General features: G+C 35.1%; 1 protein-coding gene and 1 non-coding gene across 3 annotated transcripts; one reads left to right on the plus strand and one right to left on the minus strand.

The window, feature by feature from the left end:
- Positions 1–2,072: 2,072 nt before the first annotated feature.
- On the plus strand, positions 2,073–2,145 carry Trnat-agu (transfer RNA threonine (anticodon AGU)). Its single transcript has one exon. It is a non-coding gene; the product is annotated as a tRNA-Thr (tRNA).
- A 5,498-nt stretch (positions 2,146–7,643) lies between these two features.
- On the minus strand, positions 7,644–15,163 carry LOC127842151 (uncharacterized). Of its 2 annotated transcripts, none has more exons than XM_052371502.1 (3): positions 14,996–15,163; positions 12,404–12,839; positions 7,644–8,581 (listed from the first exon to the last, which is right to left on the minus strand). In XM_052371502.1, the coding sequence occupies exons 2-3, from the start codon at positions 12,834–12,836 to the stop codon at positions 8,514–8,516; spliced, it is 501 nt and encodes a 166-aa protein (XP_052227462.1). In that variant the 5' UTR covers positions 12,837–12,839; positions 14,996–15,163; the 3' UTR covers positions 7,644–8,513. The 2 variants fall into 2 exon arrangements, with proteins under 2 accessions (XP_052227462.1, XP_052227470.1); XM_052371510.1 differs by lacking the exon at positions 14,996–15,163 and adding an exon at positions 13,761–13,918.
- Positions 15,164–22,303: the final 7,140 nt, after the last annotated feature.

A 22,303-nucleotide genomic window follows, 5' to 3' on the forward strand; every position in this document is an offset into this window, starting at 1 on the left:
AATATATAAGCCGTAAATTTTATATAAACCCATCCGTATATAAATTCCACCAGTTATTAGTTTCATGTGACAAATCAGTTACTAGTATTTCAAATGTATGTATATATTTGAAGGAAGCTCTTGCTTTAAGAAATACAATTCTTAATAATGTTGTTTAAACAAATTATTTACCGCTTTGATGGAATTTACGTATTCTTGCAATTGATTGTGTTTCTTTATTTTTGTATTCGCAAATGACCATTTATGTAATGTTAAGTTTAAAAAAATCCATTACCGCTTTGATGGAATATATGTATCCTTGCGTATGCGAATGTACGTATTTTTGCAATTGATAGTGTTTATTTACATTTGTATTAGTAAATGACTAATTATGTTATGTTATGTTTAAAAAATAAATTTCATTACCGCTTTGATGGAATTTTTAAATGACCATTTATGTTATGTTATGTAATGTAATATTGTTAACCTATTTACGTGACAGAAATCAATGTATATATTTGTGTATGAAGACGATGTACTTATGTATAAGTCTGAATAAACTGTCTGTCTGTCTGTCTGTCTGTCTGTCTGTCTGTCTGTCTGTCTGTCTGTCTGCTATGTTCGTTATCAAAGTTAGAGTTTCGCCGCTGACTTGTAACGTATAGCATAAATAAACAAAAAGGGAGCCTTCATCTGCCCGAGCAGGAAAGAAAGCTTGTTGTACAATGCGGTCCTTAATGCATGACAATGAACCAAGTGCCAAACAACCATGCACACAGCAAAACCGGATTTTACCCATTTATGCCTAGCGTCTAGAAAAAAGGCGCTGTTTGCTTAAAGGAATTTTCGCAAGAAATATTCTAAATATAGAAATAAATATACTAGAAATCCCAAATTTTGGAAATAAATTATTCCAATTTTGAAGGATGGGAGAGTCCACCAGGCAAAACCGGGTTTAAGGCGCTCCAAACCTCCTATTTGGCTCAGAATTATTCGTAAAGCATTCGAATGAAAATACAAAGTAACGTCAAAGAATAACAGTTGAAATAAAATAACTTCATCGCTGAAGTCATTATTCGTTTTGATTTAAGTTCACCTGGTCTGTGCATAACCTTGATTAGTTAAAGGGGGATTCAGATTGAAATGTCTTCTCTTTCATTGCTATTTAGGAGACTGTTAATTAAAGAGAGTATGCACGATTTTGTCAAATATTTATGAATTTATATGAAATGTGTAAAAAAAACAACGTATTATACATATAGTTCAATATATTAAAAAAATAAAACAAAAGTTAAGAAGAACATGTGTCGAAAAATGCGAAATAAGCCAGATAATTAATTCTGAAATCGAAAATGTCTGTACAGTCGAATTCGCCAGCATGTATATCATGCATGTACGATGTGAATCTAAATTTAGTTTTAAGAATCATTTTAATTTCCTGCAACGATATATATTCATACGACACTAACTCCGATCCTAATAAAAAGACGAATGCTTCGGTTAATGTAGGAAAATATGTACGCAATATCTTCGTCACAATCGGCTCGGGGCGCTAATTTGTCTTTGCTGCTTTTTATGAAATGCGTATTCAATGTATAATTTGGCTCGCCTATTTAGTGTTTTTGTAAAATATTTTTATCAATATATTACAATTTAATACATATTAAAGTCGTATAATATCACTTTAAAAAGCTTTAAAACACACAACACCATATACATCAACATTCAGACCGACGGACACACAGACAGCCAGACAAACGGACGGACAGACAGAAGAGCAGTGTAATGTGATATTGGTGTATCAAATTTAACGTTTATTTAAATGATTTTATCTTTTAGTTGTTCTTCTCAAACATCAGTTTGGGTAAGTTATATGTGCTTAATTTAAGTTTAATATGGTTAATCTATAGAATGTTCAAATAAACAGATTATGTAGTAATAATAAGTATGCAACAACAGAAAACATGTAATACGTGTAAGTCAACTGTGTTTTATATAAATGTCATATTATAAATGTACTGCGTTCCATGTTTCCACTAAAAAAATAAATGGCTTTGCCAATAATTGTGTTCTATGTATCATGGCGCGTACACGGCTCCATAGCTCAGTGGTTAGAGCGCCTGTCTAGTAAACAGGAGGTCGTGGGTTCGATTCCCATTGGAGCCTTGTTTATTTTTAATCATTTTTGTATGTAGACTTGATTTCGTGTTTACTACCATTTTCAAGTTACCACTATTGAGTTTTGTTTTTAAAAAGTCACGATAATTATAATAATACGAAGTGAAACAAAAAACAACAACACATTTATATTAACGTTTGAAGGGAGACTACTTCGATGGAAAGTAATGGAATACAAAATCTAGTTATTTATTAAGTAGTCTCCCATTATATTCAATAAGCGATAAAACAACACAATTAAAAAAAGAAGATTGGAATAATAAAAACATATCAAAGAATTTTGATGTAAACTCATACAGGTAATATAATATTAATACACGTTAACTTAAACATTGTTTCAGGTGCGGAGATAGGACAGTCGCGAACACGCTGAGATGACCTGTAAATGCAAACACATCTGAGTGAAAATCATAGGTAATTTCTGATTTTAGATAAGCTGCTTTTGAAAAAGAAGTATGCATTTTCAATCACCTACCTCATCAGATATTGAATTCACGTAACCTAAATCAAATTCTCTTAACAATGTGCGAATTAAGGGTCCATTATCAGAACAACGATTCTCAAGTCACTTGGGCCAGGGACTTTGTTTGTATAGGTCCCTGCTTGGGCCCTTTTTAAGATCCTCGCTCTTCACATTGATCGCAATCTTCTCGCAATGTCTCCCGGGTTCAAAGGGCAGATGACGCAGTCCACCTGGGGCGACAAGGGACAATGGGGACGGGGCGTCCTTTCATCTTTGTTTGGTGTAAACAGACACTTTAAAGATACATCCTAGGTGGGATAATAGCAAAACTAGCAGGTCGTAATGAGAACTTAAGTGTCCCGTGTTTTGTTGATAGATTGACCTGTCCAACAGATTAACGCTACGCAATGACTCCATTCTTGCATCAAAGTGCGATGCTCTTGTAGGTCGTAAAGCTGGTTGTCCACTGATTTATGACCTAATACGTTACATAACGATGGAGATTGTAAAACACTTGACGAAATGTATGTTATTTGATGGCATGAACTTGAAAAGATCTGAGCGTTACGACAGCGTTATTGAAAACGTATTTAGTTCTTAGGTATAAGCGTGAGAAAGTTGCAAAAAAAATCATTGCAGCCTAGATGTATGTGTGTGTTTTTTTCGAACCCAACTAGCTTATTGACCGTGCATCGTGAAACTTAATATTCTTGATTGCCTATGAATCGAATATTTCAGGTCAAGAAACCCCAACAGCAAAAGCATTCACATTGAACGGGGATAAAACAACAAACCAAGCATTGCTAATAATGTTACGCATGAATTATATTTTGTTGAAAAGTACATTTATTTAGTATTTCAAGAAATTAGTTCTGGACTCATTGTCATGCTAATGGCTATGTGATAATGTACCGGGTAAATCGTTTCGATAATTGATAATTAAAGGCACCTATTTACGTTTTGATAAATTGAAAACAACATCAGTTTTGCAAATTTTCGTTGAAGTTATGTTATTTTGCAAGTAAACAGTAATACTGACCATTTACCTTGCTCTAAAATATCCATTATATGCAACTTTTTAAAATTTAGAAACTTGAAAACTATAAAACGTTGCAAACGCGAAACGATTGTATAATTTGGAAAGTTCTGTGGTTATCGTTAAATGTTGTGGCATTAGGAGGATTGTTTATATAAAGTATAACATACTGCACAATACTGCAAGATATACCGGTTTGCACGGATGACCGAGTGGTTAACGCGCTTGTCTTTAACTCCAGAGGTCAGTGGTTCGAGGCCAGGTGTGGATTACTTTTTTGTTTCTTTAATTTTATTCTGTAACTCTTAGTTCCGATGTTTACATTTATCAATTTAAAGCAGTTAATGACAAGCTTAAAAACATCTCAACATTTAAAAAAAAAGAACCCTTTTTAGATGCTGAATATGTAGAATTATAACATTATTTTGCAAATAAACATAGTGACTTAAGAGTTATTACAACATTTTATCGAGAGATGTGTTGTCTCCGCCAAGATGAAATTCGAAAAACATGTGCCCGCTAAAGTTTTCAAGCGTTAACAAGGTTTCATAATAGCAATATAAGGTAAAGATAAATATAAAGTATAACGTATGAGCCACTTCACGGCCGTTAATCACGGGCGCCACCTCTTCGGCGATGCATTAATAGATGAGCCAATCCTACTTCACTATCTATGTGAGGGTTGTTGGATTGTCTCAAGTCATCGCTCTTCACGCAAAGAAATTGAAGTAATACTATTAGCAATATGTGTAAATGTTTAACGGCTGTGTTTTTATACATATATTATGATGTATTTTGTGCAAGTTTTATCAAGCAGTAAACAGCTCTCTGTGTCTGTGTGTCTAGTGTCTGGCTCTTTGAGCGCTTGTGTCGGGGCTGCTTAGTGGATGATATAATTTGTGCAACGCTACCATCGCTTATAGCTCAGAATGCTGAGCGGCAATACATGTGTTTTACGATACTATTGAATTCCATTTTTTATTGGAATGCCAACTTTACACTGAATTAAGAAAAACATCCATTAACAAATATAACTATGTCAGACCAAACGTACCGAAATTTATCGAACTTCTTCAGTGCAATACTAGTAAAATAAATAGACACCTTGCATTTTTTGTTAAAAAAGCTTTCGAATTGAGAAATACATACCATACATATTATGAATAATTTAAACAATATTAAAATACATACCTCTCACACGCTCACCTAACACATATCATGCTAACTAAAAAAATATATTTTTTTTTCCTCAGTACATTTATTATTCTGTACTACGTATTATATAACAAATGCTATATTATCGGATTGTAAAACATTTCACTTGTTCAGATGTCTCTGTATTTTTTTTATAGAGAATATATTGTACTTCATAACATTGTGTAACAATATGCATGTTTTATTATGACCTTTGATATGTGTAGAACGTCTTTTGTATACTTTTGTGTACTCATGGGCATTTCTGCCCCGATGTATTTGGAAATAAATCCTGTAATGCTGCGTAATGTGTAATATTGTGTTGATGAGATGTAAATAAACTATTAAATCTAATCCGAGGTGGCACTCGATCAGGACCAGATGTTTTGAAATTTCAGGAATAATCCTACAAGATGAGTAGATTTAATATGGGTTTTATTCAACATATTTCGCATTATTTTTTAAATTAAGCATGTAGTGCGATTCTGATTCAATACTGATTCTTTATTTAAAGACCAACTTCTTAATTTAAATTTGTCTTAAGTTTTAAAGGGGTCTTTTCACAGATTTTGGCATGTTTTTAGGTTTGTCATAAAATGCTTAATAATTGATAAATGTAAACATTGGATCTAAAAAGCTAAAGTAGAAAAACAAGAATTAAATTAAAGAAAGAAAAAAGTAACCCTCAACTGGGCTCGAACCACTGACCCCTTGAGGAATAGTCTATTGCTTTGACCACTCGACCATCCTTGCTCATACATTGAGTGGTGTATTTTATGCTATAATCAATCCTGTTAGTATAACGAATTATAACGACAACAACAGAACTCACCAAATTATTAAATCGTTTCGCGTTGCAACGCTTTATAATTTTCTGGTTTTTAAATCGTCAAAAGAAATATCTGATACATATAATGGCTATTTAAGAGCATGGTACGTGTTCAGTTTTACTGTTGCCTCACAAATATCATAAGTAAAACGAAAATTTGCGAATACAGCAATGTGACTTTTACACCCGACCACAATAACAGTAGAACAAATTTATTGAGCAACTTTCACGGTGTTTGTACCAAAAACTCGGACTACCGTAGTGTTATCTATAGTCATTTAAGACAAGCTGCATCGGCCGTTAATTTAAATCGATGGGAACCATTTTCAAATTGGCCGAGATATCAATAAATTTTATCTTTTGAGCATGTTTATAACAGAACGGTTCAACCAAACATGGATTTGTGAGTGTTAACACGGTTTTACAATAGTCATTTAATGAAAACTGCACGCCATTTTTTCAATGTTCGAAACTATGTTCAAACTCATGTTAAAACTAGCGTTGATATCATTAAAACAAATATTCTGAGCAAGTTTCATCATGATAAGAGAAAAATGAGAGAAGTATGTGATAACATTATATGAATGAATTTATTATCAATTTAATATGTTGCATTCTTTGCAAACACCACGCAGTCTACGCCTGTTTTAACATCACCCTATTCGGCTTACAGCCAAGTATTCGCATGAAAGAATGCATAAAATGTTGCTTTATTTTAAGGTAGGTTGGTGATATGTATTTGTTAGTTTACCTACGTATTTACATTCGCGATTACATCAGCGAAATGAATGCGGCGAAGCTATTAAATGAATGCACGTCGTGTTGGTTTTCTTTTTTCTGCAGTCTCTTATTTACCGACACGTACAATTTAGATCTTACAGTGGGTGTTTTAGCAAATTATTCTTAAGTTTCATAAGATCTAAATTACTTAACCCATTTATGCCTAGTGGACTCTCCCACCCTTCAGAATTGGATCAATTTATTTCCAAAATGAGGGATGTCTAGTATACTTATTTCGATATTTAGAATATTTCTTACAGAAATTCCATAAAGCAAACAGCTCATACCCTGATGAAACGCCGCATCATGCGGCGTCTCATCTGTGTCTACGCTGTTTGCAAAGGCCTTTTTTTCTAGACGCTAGGCATAAAGGGTTAAGTTAACATTTAATAAGATCTTATTTGCTTAAAATACTCGCGTCAGTGCGTATAGTGTAGCAAAGACTAGTAAAACATGGATTTTAATGATTAATAGTTCACCTAAGATAATCATACTGTTCGAATATCAGCCCGAAATTATATTTAATGTTCCAAACACATTTTTTTCCACGCTTCATATATCCACCACCAGTTGTATCATGTTATGCCGATGTATTATATTACGTTCGTAAACATATGAACACATTTTGTGATTTTCTGTTTGCTGTTTTGTATTTCTCATTGAAACAGCATGTGCATTCGCCGTCATGAACTTGCGGTCATGTTGATACATGTAGTTACCTGTATATTATATGTTATTCACACGTTTGGCTATTTTACCCACGACGTCTGTTGTTGCTGTTTTAAGTTTCTCTATATGTACATGTTACAATAAATCTGTGAAATTAGGAACTTCACGAATTTCCTAAACGATTAAAGATTTTCGTGAAATGACTGTTTCACTTATGGACTACGCGAAATGCCTAATTTTCTCAGGAATTTCGCGAAATGACTCAAAATGTTGACACAATTTTACACATCAAAATGTTGTCACAATTTTACACATCAAAATGTTGACACAATTTTACACATCAAAATGTTGACACAATTTTACACAGTTTTACTAGAGGCCTTTAAGAGGATGCAGGAAATGTGTGACATTCCTAGATTCACAGATTTATTGTAACATATGCACTTATCACATTGCTTGCTTTTCTAGCGATAATTGCTAATACAACTTAATGTTTAAAAACAAACACCGACGGATATCATTTTACGTTTTATTCTCATTTCTCAGTAAATAACAATAGTAACAATAAATTAAATATAACAGTACATATGTCCATGGTTTCTCATATATTTACACTTCACATAAATACCATGTAACAACTTCTGGCAATAATATGTACACATCATGAATTATACACAGAAATGATGGGAGTGGGGAGGGGGATAAGATTGGAATGAATTGATGAACACAGGCGAACGGAAAACAGTGGGAGCTTGAATAAAGAACTACAAGTGGAATTTCTACAATAATCACACATAATTATACAAAGTATACAAGCATTCACTGAAATTTATACTCCTAGTGTAATATTTCTTATTTTACTGTTCTAGTCGGTTTTCATGTACGTTACATACAGAAACAGACAGACATCGCACTGCATAAACATGGAATTTGGTCCCAAATAAATAATACTTAACAAAGATATGCACAGCCACGAACAAAAACATCATTGAAAAACGGACAATGAAATAAATTTACTCAATAAAACAGTGAATGTTTCTTCAGTCGGCATAAACCAAACAATTCATAAACAAATGAACTAGGGTATTTCGTACCCCTGTCTGTTGCGTATAGAGACAATTAATTGCAATCAAATAAACATGACTACTGTAATAACATAACATTGATTTGCAACATAATTGAAAGTCTTTAAAGCATATAAATCCATGTTTTTCTCACAAAACAATAGCACAATACCTATATTGATTTTTTACATTTCAAACAGTATTATATTTAACAGCAGGGGCCTTTGCTCTGATCACGTGGACCGTTTTCCTGATGACGTTGTTGAGACGAATACGTCCGAAGCAGACGAAAATACTTTAAATAGAAGTGACGTCACTCCTTCACGTCTCGCGCACTAACGTGAACTGCTCACACGAGATCTGCTTGGTAAGAGGTTCCTCTACGCATGCTGAAAATAGACAGGAGTCTTCCATGTTAACTTTATTTGATAAATAACATATATTATAATAATCATTGCGTGAATTTCCGAAAACAAACAAACAATTTATTCAAACCAATATATAAGTGTAAGGGCAACGGGGACTTGATAACGCTATGCACGTATTTTGTTACTCATTTGATGATGTGCATTATGCTATTCCAGACAAGTTCAACACGAGTTGTATCTCAACATAAAACAGCGAGTCATTCACAAATAAGCGCTGAACCGCAAACAATCAAACGTTTAACTGTGTATTCAAAGTGACCTTTCACAAAGAAAGAAATTCAACTTAAACCATCGCGACTATCAAACAAATGCGGAGATTTGATCTAAGATAGCGCAATTACATAGTCTTTGTTCTGCAAGGGCATTTAAAAGTATGTCATCATTCCTTAAAGCGAGTATATACGATTTAGTCAAATATTTATGAATTTATATAAACTGTGTAAAAAACTTATTATATATATATTTCAATATAAATTAAAAGAAAAGTTAAGAAGAACATGTGTCGAAAAATGCGAAATAAGCCAGATATTTAATTCTGAAATTGAAAACGGCTGTACAGCCGACTTCGCCAGCATGTATACCATACATGTACGATGTGCATCTAAACTTTTTTTAACGGTTTATTTGAAATTCTGCAACGATATCTATTCATACGACACACGAACACTATCTCCGATCCTAATACAAAGACGAATGCTTCGGTTATTGTAGGAAACTATGTACGTCACTATCGGCTCGGGGCGCTAATTTGTCTTTGCTGCATTTTATGAAATTCGGCTCTAATGTATAATTTTTCTTGCCTATTTTGTATTATTGTAACATATTTTATCAATATATTACAATTAAACACATATAAAAAATCGTATATACCCGCTTTAATTCAGTTTCATGTGCCGGGTACATGTTAATTCAAATCACACCAGCTGTGGTTGCGAAAGCATGTCTGAGCTTTTGGTTCACAGGTATCAGATCATATAACAGTAATAACTTATTAGACGTTAACTTAGACATAATATTTTGTTAATGAAAACAACGTTATACAACCGCTGGAGACAAAGCTGAAATAAAATGGTCCCGCAGTTCGACTGTCTGATTGATAAAACGTTACCAGACTAGTGCTGTGTACTGCCTCTTCATTAAATGTCTAGAGCACTTGAGAAGTAAAGTTGTCATGACAATCGAAGTTTTTATGAATGGTTCACAAGCCACATGGATGCCCAATTAATGGCCAGAAACGCCACAAAATGATGCCCTGCGATTTTTACTTGATTTTACTTAAAATCGTTTTCGTTTGAGGGCTTTAACCCATTTTTCTGAATTAATTATTCACACGAATGTTGAAAGAATTTCGACTACAATAGACGCCATGACTGACATACCGATGTAGTATTGTTTCCTCATTATAAGCCAGCCCAGTATAAACAATTATGCTGTTTCCTTATTCGAAGAAATGGCTTACTTCAAACATACAAAGATGTAAGCTTGTATTGCACACAAAAGTGATTGAAGAAAAAGTTGAAGAAAACGTTTAAGATTCTTGTGGTCATTTGTATGCTTACAGATTAAAAGGAAAACCGACCAAAAAGAAAAAGGGATCAAACAGTCGAAAGCGAATAAAGCTGGTAAAATAGCCGTCAAGGTTTACAACGACTGTTAAATACCAGAATACATTTTTGAAACTGGATGCAAAGTAGTATAATTAAAAATTCGTTTGACTGGGCGTTGCAAGTGTATTCAATTTCCCATTACAGGCCTTTTAATGACAACTCCAAAAATGTTGCTAAAAGCCCCAGTGGTCCGACCGATGCCCAGGGTGATCAATAATTGTTTCTTTTAGGATGACCTGACCACAAAATAAATTGAACAAGAACATTGGTGAAATCGGGCTTATCATGAACAAAAGATAATACGGCCAATTATGTACGGCCCGAAGAATGTCACCCAATACAGGCCTACAGTGTGTGCAGAACATCGGATGACTAACCATTGGCAATGACCAGCACGGTGCATGCTGCGGTTAAATAGCCTTGTATAAAATGTCAAATCAATTAAGAATGTGCTCTAAGTTTCAATAACGACTTCAATGGCTACCAAGCATGCCTCTTGACAAAGCTGGGGTCAAGGGCAACAGGCAACTGTTAGGGAAAATTGTTATTAGAATGAGTCACGACGAGACGGTTAAAAACGGTAAAAATAATCAGTAATTGCCATAAAAACACTGTTGAATGTATTTGTTATTTTTAACTTGTTTAAATTTTAACCCGTGTGAAATTCTCATAATATGAGGTGTTTGTATATGCTCCGTTGCTCCCATGTCCGTTCATTGATATATGTTACTATATCACTAGCTTGTCCCGAAAAACCAATCCCACAAACCGAAAACGAACAGGAAAAATGATATACTGTTACTACATATCAAACGAACCCAAGTTTGCTGACTGAACAAATGTGTTTTACCACTGAATGGCCTTTGTCTTGTTAAAACACACACTAGGATATCATTGATACAGTGCGCGGTTAATGAAATGGGAATTTGTCAACGGTTTACGTTAGCTCCGTTTTATCAATAAAATCTGTTGCGACATGTGCACATGTTCGCATGATCAGGACCGCGTGAGAAAATAACTGATGCTAATTGTCGGCACATGTCATGGCTGTTAGTTCATTCATGGTGTGCAATTAAACCAACATGCTAACCAAACCGGTAAAACTAGTAAACTTGAATTTACAAGTTTAAACAACGGCACTTTAATTGATTTTTTGAAATCACGACATTTGTGTTTGAACCTCTTATAATACCATGATACTCATTCGAAAACAAAATTAACACAATGCATGGAAATTAATATTATTTAAAAGTTATTTAATCTGTTCCATTGTTGATTTTGTTTTAAATAAAACTGTCCAAGCTAATAATTTGGACGGATTATGCTTTTATTACTTTGAAAATATTTTGTAACATATTTTGTTTCCGTCTTCCGCTTTCGGGCCATAGAGCCGGTAATGGTATCGAAAAGTGTCAGATAAAACCAAAATATGACCATAAAATATTTCACATACAAACATGTGAGATAAGTCAAGTTCCTGTTTTGTAACAGATTAAAATTAATTGATTAATGTCCTGTTTAACCACAAAAGACATGTACCGGTACTCAAATTTTTTTCGAAACTCTTCCGCAAAAGCCATTAAAAATTTATCGAATCAAATCAACGAACAGACATGTTTATATGCTTGTGGGATGTATACATTATGTGCAAAATTGTACTCAACATTTCGGAACCCAGGTGAAAACCGTTAAAACTTTCTCATTTCAAAACCAAATTACAGACAACGTTCTGGTCAATGAAATACTTCACAATCGGGAATGCTAATTTAGCATGTGATCATCAAATCATCTTGTAACATTTGGGCAATCTTCTAAAGAACTGCAATTAAGGCTTTTGAAGGCAAACAAAGCGAGTCGTACAAGCGATACATGAATATCGGGGCGAACGTGGGATGGGAGACAGGAACAAAGACCGCGTAAAGACAACGTGCACAGGCTTGAGTAGTTAGAGACAAAACGTCATGCTGAAACCGGAAACAAAGTCTGTACCGGCACACGTTAAATTTGGTATCTCCAGACATTTCTGTACAACTCAAAATAGATCATTTAAGTTTGTATCAGCTACTTTTTTGCAATTTAGAATGTCCGGTTCTAAATTGTTGTACATAATAATAAATTGGCGTATTTAGGACATTATAACAGCACCATATAGCTATTTATACTAGTATCTACTTACCCGACTCTTCCGTTATCGCCCGCAGCTTCCTTTGCCGGCAGACGTAACAGAGGACGAGCAGTGCGACGATGCCACCGACCATGGCGATTACGAGGATGACGACGAGCACCATGGTGATGGTGAACCAGCGGTCGCCTTCAGTTTTTTCCGGCCACACCAGCGTCTCGTCGTTGCTAGGGGTCTTGGGCGTGGGCGTTGAAGACTCGTCGGAGGTGACGGGCTTGCCCTTGAACTCGGACCAGGGGAAAAGTCCACACGTCGTGTCCCTGTCGCCGTAACACGGGCGCAACATAACCTGACCCTCGGAGCATTCGGAGCATTTCCGGCAACCCTCCTCTTGCACAAAAAAGTGCATGCTGGGACAACTTGGGGTGGAGGCGGCCGCGCCGCACAGAATAACAGCTACCACCAGAAATACGACTACAGACGGCATCTTCTACAAACAAAACAAAAACGATTTGGATTATAATGGAGCCACAACTATTCTGACAGACAGAGATTACTCTCTTGAGATGTCTCGATGTGCCTCGTGAGCTATTTCGACTGCAAACTCTTTTACACACAAAGTCGCAACATGGTTCTTATGTCGAGCATTATTTTCTTTATGGTGAACAAAATCGCTGATACCATGCACAAAGACCATTTCTGATCTGAACAAGTCTGGCTTTGATTGACCCTAGATAACGGCATACAATTTAACACCAAACAACTCCTTTCACAACTGTCAATAAAATTTCACCCCTGGACGAAAACTGACATCCTTACTGACAATGAAATGAACTAATCATGTTTTGTATTGCCATGCCGTAAAATCCTCGAGAGGTCCCAGATGAGTCACCTTCACCAAATACTCCGTTATAAAGGGTCGACTCGTCAGGTAAGTGGCCAATTTTAATTTTTTTTTCTTAGCTATGCTATGTTAATTTAGTATATTAAAATAAAATGTCATCCGGGGAAATAAATCATTTAAATGTTAAAATAACACGATAATTGTGTATTATGTTGTTTCAAACTCGAGTGCGGAAGTTGGTAATTTTAACATATTTGGGAAAATAACTAAAAGTTGGAAAAAACAATCACATGATTTGTTTGCAGTCGCTGGCCTATTGTAGAACTTAAGTGATATAATAGGATAAATATACTTTAACGTGTAAAAAATAATAATATATATTTTCAAACGTTCGTGTTAGTAGATAATTGTATGACATGTACACATCTAACGAACAGAATGCATGAACTGACTTTATGTTATCCTTTTTGTTTAAATACACTATAAATATTTACGGTTTTAAATTTTAATAAAGTTCCATGTTGGTCTTGTTGTATTCGATCAAATTAGTTTTCATTTATAGTATACCTGATGTTTATGGTAATATTCCAATACACTTTTAACCGCAGCCAATAACTAAAATGCAGTCTCAATATTACGTAAGCTTTGGTAGCGCGGAATTTCCAGCCGTTGAGGTAAAAGTATCGATGATGTAATGCGACCCATCCCAGATATGTGTGTTATCATATTGCACAATGTGTAAAAATAGAACTGCAATGTGTACGACTGACGAAACTCCACTGGAGATATCGATAAAAGACATATAATACTAGAAAATGCAGGTTATATATTGCTAAAAATGTATGCATTTATGATGTGTTGAATTAAATGAAATGACGCGTGCATATTTCAATTATGGTATAATTGTAATAAATTAGTGGAAATATGCTTTGAATAAAGTTTGAATTGGCTAATTTAAATCGTAATTGATACGTTGTTGTTTTTTGTTTTCATTTATAAATGTAATTGAATGAAGCCCTCAGCAAATGTGTCTATGTAGTTCATTAAAATATGTACGTTCCATGATTCATCCTAGTTCCCAGAGATTTAAAGGCACGCCTGGTGGCCGTTTTCTGAATCAGCCCGAGCTGCAGAATGTGCACGAATTCCACTGCCATGATATCACACTCGCAGCAGACACAGGCGCGGAAAGCACGTGCGCACCAGGCATTTACGGTCGAGTCTGATGGGATTTTGTGAAACCATTACTTCCTGTCGGCACGAATGGTTTATGTTTGATATCTATTCAAATGCCGACTGTTTTTGTGTTACAACATCATGGTGTAATGAAGTACGAAATACACGACCATCCTTTATTTTTGAAATCATGATGATCTGGTTTCCCAGAAAATGCTGCAAATGTGCTAGACACGTCAACAAGTCAAAATATCAGGTCGGCGGCCGGATATTTTAATACAAATATAATGCGTATTTGTTAACATTATATAGAAAGTATATTTACGATATGTTAGTATATTTACGCTATGCTAATCTGTATTACAAATCAATATTTTGGTACATTACAATATATCCAGGTTTTAATAAGTTTTAATACCAACCTCTTTCATAGTATTATCGGTTTTTATATGTTAAAATATAATCTTATTTCAAATTAATATCGGTTTCAATCAGTTAAAATACCAACCTCCTTCAAATAATTATCTGTTTAAATACTTTCTTCTTTATGATAAATATAATGAATTCGTTATTATTATATTTATATCAAGTTTATATAAATTGTATAACAGTATCTGTCAACCAACCTTTTTATGCAGAACGACCAAATATCCAAGACGATATGATACCAGAAAACAACAATCGCAACAACAACTAATCCAAATTCCTATCACAAGCGCTCTATTCAGACTGCAGACGACAGCTCAACTCCGACACTTAAATAAACCAACGTGGGATCCTAACAGTAACATGCCCATACCTGCTCTGTTCGTGATGACGTCACGTAGTCTGTCCAATCAGAATCCGGATATTTAATGTATGCGCATTCAACCCGTAAATTTATCTCTTAAACCAACAAAACGCTAACATCCGTCAAGCTTTAAATATAAACCAAGTTCATTCATGAAACTCGAAATGCGTTTGTTATCTTTTAAACAAATCAAGTTATGTCCTGTTGAAGATGCGATTTCGCATGCTATAGGGTTACGAATATTGGACATTTATATAAAGGGTCTATTGATGGGAGCCATGGTAAATGCTTTTGCTCAAACTTGAGTTTGAGATGATTGAGAACAGGCAACTGACAAATGGAGTCGTCTAATTTCTCACCAACCGTGACATGTTTGAGTTAGGTATTGTGTATCGAATTCACAGTATACATTGTTAAACAAACGAAGCCTCAAATTGTACAGTTACACATTCTATATTTTGTTATATCTTAAAGGCAAAATTTAAATATTTGTGTATGTCGCCCTTTTACTCAAATTATTTTTAATACACGATTAATTAATTTCGCTTCTTAATGTAAGTGTTTCTGGCAAGATTGATTTGTTTGAAAACAACAATTAAATAACTGCTTGCGCGAAAATAAATCAATAATACGAATGACAAACAAATCTTTTCAACGATTTTGTGGCTATATCCTGTATTGGAAAAATCGAAAATTTACGTTTCTTAATTGAGAACACAGATTTAATTGTTGCTGTTGCTGTTTTCCAGTTGTTGGTCGCTTTTCTACCACATGAAAGTTTGTTCTGTAGTGTGCTTCATATTTATGTACACAACTTTATTCCGTGTTTATACCGTTTATAAATCAATACATAGTAAATATTCTATATGTCATTATCCATGTACTTTTAGTACAGGTATACATACTGATAATTCCAGAATATAATAAAAGTAATTTTTTAACACATCCATCACAAGAATGCACACTTGCGTATGTAGAAATATTAAAGGGAACAGGGATTGTGATATGTATGGTATGTAATTGGTATTGATTTAGAAATAAAAGTTCATCACATCAATGTGTCCTCACATGGCAATTTATGTATTAAATATCATTTGTTTTTCTCGATTGAAAATTAAGACGCTTTTTTGTTTCCAGACAAGACATTTACGCATTTATATATCATAGCGTTCTGAGAAAACTGGACTTTATGCATGTGCGTAAAGTGTCGTCCCAGATTAGCCTGTGCAGTCTGCACAGGAAAATCAGGGACGACACTTTGCGCTTTAAATGTATTTTTCGTTTAAATAAAGTCTCTTCTACACGAAAGTCCAGTTAAGACGGAAAGTGTCGTCCCTAATTAGCCTGTGCGTACGGCACAGGCTAATCTGGGACGACACCAAAACGCACATGCATTAAACCCAGTTTTCTCAAAACGCGTCTCATATCATAGCGTTTTGTGAAAAAACTAACCACATTACTTCTCGACAGAAATTTTACGCCAAACTGGGTTATTACTAGCAAACGAGCAAATGTATGTAGCCCGATCTAGCTTTATGCCAAAAAAGCGTCGGGATTTTTTTTTGGCAAAAATATATTCGTTGAGGGATTTACAATTAAACGTTTTTTTTTATATTGTAATACATTTAATTGCTGCCTCTATGAATCTAAACGTTGTTGTTTCTTTAAAAGATTGATTTGTCTGAGTATTTAATTTTACTATTTAGTAATTTTCATGTATGGGTGTTCATAGTTGTCTGCTCCTAATATCCATAATACAAACTAATGCAGACGAGAAAATAGAGTGTCTTTTCTTAAAAGAACAACATTGATTTATTCATTTTAATACACATGTTTATTCTTTTAATCCCCAATGTCAGATTTAAAAACTTTCATGAACACTCACCAACCTGTAATCTTTTATCAAGCACAGCTGTATTTTATCAACAGCAACCAACATATGATTTATGGAGTATTTAATTCAATTTATGAATAAACACTTCAGTAAACGTTTTCCCAAATAAATTATACCTGTTGACATGGAAACAACATTCAGTTTAAATTCCTTGTAAGCTTTTAAATCTGTGTCCACATTTATTTCTCGAATGTCATTATCTCGGTAATATGACCTGCTTAAGTGGACAAGGTCGGTCAGAGGTCTAAACGATCATACTGTTCAAAAACCTGTTGTGTCTATCACCTGTGAATGTTTGTTCTCTACCTACTGTTCTAACTCGTATTATATTGGTAGGCATCATTAATTAAACTCTTTTTTGAGGTTTATACCTCGTGAAGTACACAATCGGATATAGATGATTTGTTTTCATAAACCAACATTTGCTATGTAAGGTCTGAACTATTGTGCTTTTATGTATAAAGTGTTGTTTGTGTGTTATGATTTTTGGAGGTGGAATTGCAAAAAGGTTCAACTCTGAATTTCAAAGGAAAACACTCTTTTGCTAAAAATATACGCAAAAAGTGAAACATGGCCAGAAGTTTCAGGTAAATAAAAAAATATATTTCGATATTCTATTACAACGCATCAATAATTAATCTATTGTTTTTCACATCTATCTCGCTAAAGGCGAGTTTCAAGGTGAGAAGTGGACATTTTGATCTGCCGGCGGACAAAGGCGAGTCCGAGCCTTCGTTTGTAACCCCAGATTGCACCAATTAAGGATCTTTTCAGGGGAAATCAGTCGCACATCTACGGTAATCACCTTAAAGTGATAAACGTTCTGCATATCAGATTAGTTCTTATTCAGTAAGAAAACAATGCTTTCCCGGATTTTATGTATGTTTTCAAGCCGCTGAGGGGTCGCTGTTAGATCACACACAGGATTTCAACTAACAACAATGGGCTATTTACACCACTAATCCTGTTTTATCAGGTATTAACACTTTAAGCATGTAAGCATGCCGAAATATTTTTCTACTTTTGTTTGATTGTTCGATCAATTCTAAAGAGCGATAATTGCATAAACAACATCAAAGAACGCGATGTTGATAAGTGAAATTTTTGTTATCGCTTTTGATTTCAACAACATTCTCTGCGAAATGTTTAAGTTTTACATCGTCATGGCATGTTATTTGGAGACGAATTAGATAACGACAATTTATTCGCAAACCGTACAAAAACTGAACACAGAAATCATTAATCATTTCAATAATAACAACTTCTAGCTGAGCCGCCTGCATTTCGTGTGCTCTTCTCGAGACATCAAAGAACGCTGTGGTGAAAAATTATCTTGTTTAAAGGAATATATAATATCGCAGATTAAAGCTTTGGTGGCCAAATCAAAAGCAATGCACGAAAACCCATTTTTCACAGGTTGTAAATTGAAACAGATATCGTGTTTGATACGTATCTAAATAACAGGGACGGGTGTACGATGTTCACGTGAGCGCAATAGCACGGTAAACGAACAGTCCTAGGAGCCGCTGTTTCAATCCAGACTGAGTCCCTCAATGAATGCATGTCTCTCTGGTTACCCCCGGCTTCCGGCTGCTCGGTGTCTTGTCCTGCTAGGGTTCTGCGTTGATACGGGACATCCGACACCAGATATCAGGCCGATGTGCTTATCTGATCGACCCATCTGGGTGGATTAGCATGCGTTATCACGCAAGGCTCGCACTGTAAATACGCGAATGTTCAGGTTCCAGCGAGGTTGCTTTCATTCCGCATGATGGTTCTCTGCGAATTGCACTGCAGCACCCTAGCAGACCCCCACCTTTTAACATAAGTAGTTTAGTTATGATGTATCTCGTGTTAAGAGTTCCTTTCATCAATAAAGCATGCTACGATATTTTTTTGGCGACAAACATTTCGCCGTGAATTTACTATAATTGCAATTAAAATACTGAACATCCAATAAGAGTAACATTCGAATTATGACTGCAAGAATATCAAGTACACAAATAAGAGAATTAGAGCGTGAATGCATTACCTCAGCTTATGTTAAATTACACGTATTTTTATTGCCGGAAGTTTCATCTTTTTTTATAGAAATAATTACTGAACAGATTGATATGAATATATAAAGAAATAAGGGGTTCAAGGGTGCCTTCTAAGCATAGGCTTATTACTAGGGAAATATTCGACGTGAAGTTTTATTGTTATAACATAAACAAATCAAGTGTCTCACTTGCATTGAACTTGCTTTATAAAAGTTCAATTAAACTCTTGTTAATATACGTGATCTTAGATTATTCTGAATTCTATTTGATTCATTTGCGAACTCATACTTATAAAAAATACTTTCATAAATTGTTCCCGTTGTCCATTTCCCTTTATACCAGATAAATGAATATTATTATAATGGTAAAGTGCAAGGTCATTTGTCAATTACACGGATATATTCACTCTCTTTATTGGCATCGTTTAATGGTGTGCAGTTCCTTTGAAATGCAATAGCTCGTTGGGAGTATCATGTTCCAAAATTTCCATAGTTTAATCAAATCTCATTGGCAAAGATTTTCAGGGTTTAAGTAAGTGACTTTGTGGCAAGAGCAAGGTCTGAGATAATTACTGTGATGTTTGTGAAACGCTTAAAATATCCGAATTCGGTGCACACTTCTGTCACACCATACAATTAATATTATGAACGGACTTTTGTTGACGGTAATAATATATATAATACGTTATACATTTAAACAAGAGTACGCAATTTACGCCATACTAAGTTTAAAACATACGGACTTTGTCAAACAAACCAATCGAAGCAGGCGTGCAACTTAATAGAAAACATAACATTTTAAGAATTCACATTACACTTATGAGCCTTTGTACAGAATATTTTTGGCGCAAAATCGCAATATTTTCCGATTTTTGATTCTTTTCAAAATGTACAAGAGGATTACAAAACTTTTGTTCTGCAAACAACAACTTCCTATCAGTTTTCGAAGATCACAATGGTATATCTTTCGTAAACATTTTGGCGCAAATCGTTCCAATTTCAAGCACTTGCGATAATATCCTACTACAAAGCTTCTACGAGTCACAGACAAAAGACCCACACGACCTGTAATAAGCACCGAAGACACGCTGACGGCTGGGGCATTAAACTATTTGGCTCGAATGTGTCCGCGATAACTAGGGAGACAATACCATTTCATAACCAATAAACATTGTTATTGTTTTACGAAATAGTTTTCTTTGTGCGAGAAAGTGTTGTCGTTTTCACATGTCGTTGCTTTCATAAATAAACAAGAGATAAATTTTACGACGGCGATATGAGCACATTGTCCCAAAATGCGAGGCAATACACAGAACACACCAACAATGCCCCTAATCGAGCCCTATCGTCCCCTATCGCCCGTGACATCAGCATTGTTGCCCTACACGACAATGAGGTCCTCGAACAAAGGATCGCCAATACACTAACAGTCATAAAACTCCATTAACAACGCAGTACCGCTATGGTTCAACCGCTCATTGTTTTTATTAGCCATTGTTCTGCAGTTCATGCCTCTCTGATAGCCAAGAAGACTCGACTCGAACGTTTTGTTTTCACCATGACTAAATAGCCACATGCTCATGCTGTAATACGATTTCTCTAATGCTGGTGCAGCCGAAGATTCACTTTGTTTAATTTTTGAGTAAAATATGGTTTGGAAATCTTCACGTTTGGCTCGCTATGCATCACATGAAGTAAAGCGCGATGTAAGAAATTAACTGTTTTGTGTTTGGTTTTATTTTTACTATTAGGATTGAAAGAAAAGAACATTCTACCGTTCGCGAGAAACATGGAGATAATGACCAAAAATATCTCCCCAAGTTCAGTGTTTATCAAGGTATATATATACCCGGTATATACCCGGTAACATCTTTTCCTTTCTTGACTGATAACGCGTTTATCTTATATCATGACACGTTTATTATCAGATTGTTAATTATCATTTAGTGTGGCATATATATGCTTGCTGAATGCGACGCACGCGTCACTCATCTACCGATGATGATAATAATAAAGATCGGAACCGATCGAAATAATTATACCAACAGTTTTGAGTTTGTTGATATGCCACGAGGCAATCATTTGAAAAAAGGCGTCCCGGACCTGCCACAGGTTCCGCAGATAACCTTGTCACTGTCTCACGCACGAGAAAACACGAACTTTCATCAAATTGCTATTTGTCAAGTAGCTTGGATAATTGCCGTCATCTACAATGTAACAAGAAAACATTATTGCCAGCGATTGTAGTGTCAGCTTTCATGGAGAGCCTCTCGTAAAAAAGTTTCGAACTGTTGGTTTAATTATTGGAGATCATTTTACGGACATTTAAAATTCCATTTGAGCGAAATTTATAGTTTAATAAAACATCCTTTGTGTTTGGAGGCCGTGGAATGCAAACACGCACAATACGGACAGATTAGCGAGGAGACGCGAATAGTGACCGGATGTGTCGACTTTAAGTATTTTCTTAATAAATATCGCATATTTATCAGATTTAAACTATAATTATAATATTAATTCAACGAATATTGCACATTTACATTAAACGACAATAAGAAAAGGTTGGCTGTAGTATGATGTGGCCGAACATCGTAGCAGACGGCTGAACGATTATGCACACAATTATTATGAGCCGGTATGATGGACCTATTTGACGTACTGGTCACATATACCAACTTACGGGCACTGCTTGACGTACTGGTCACAGATACCAACTTAAGGGCACTGCTTGACGTACTGGTTACAGATTCCAACTTAAGGGCACTGCTTGACGTACTGGTTACAGGTACAAACTTAAGGACGCTTGAACGAGCTTCATTAAACAAACCAAAAGCCGAAACAAGCCATTGACTCGAATGAGTATTTCTAATCTAGTAAGCAGTGATATTTTGCACATTGTTTGCATTCATAAAGTTTAATTAACAGCTCTGGATGCGTTACTCAATAGCATTGAATTAGTACATATTAACCCCTTAGTTGGAAAAATTGGCTTAATACATGTGCGTAGTTTAATTCAAGATTAGCCTCTGCAGTCCGCACCGGCTAAGCAGGGACGAACTTTCCACTTTTATGACATTTTTTGTTTAAAGGAAGTCTCTTCCAAACGAAAATTCAGTTTACGCTGAAATGATCGTACTCTGAGAAAACTGGTCATAATGCATGTGCGTAAAGTGTCGTCCCAGATTAGCCTGTGCAATCCACACAGGCTA

Source organism: Dreissena polymorpha, chromosome 1, assembly GCF_020536995.1.
Source record: "Dreissena polymorpha isolate Duluth1 chromosome 1, UMN_Dpol_1.0, whole genome shotgun sequence".
NCBI lineage: Eukaryota > Metazoa > Mollusca > Bivalvia > Myida > Dreissenidae > Dreissena > Dreissena polymorpha.

What these genes read in the sequence shown, in the direction of transcription:
- LOC127842151 (XM_052371502.1), bottom strand. Translation starts at nt 12,836, where the DNA reads ATGCCGTCTGTAGTCGTATTTCTGGTGGTAGCTGTTATTCTGTGCGGC. An exon ending in GGCGATAACGGAAGAGTCGG is followed by an intron (nt 8,582 to 12,403) that starts GTAAGTAGATAC and finishes GTCTATTTTCAG; the next exon opens with CATGCGTAGAGGAACCTCTT.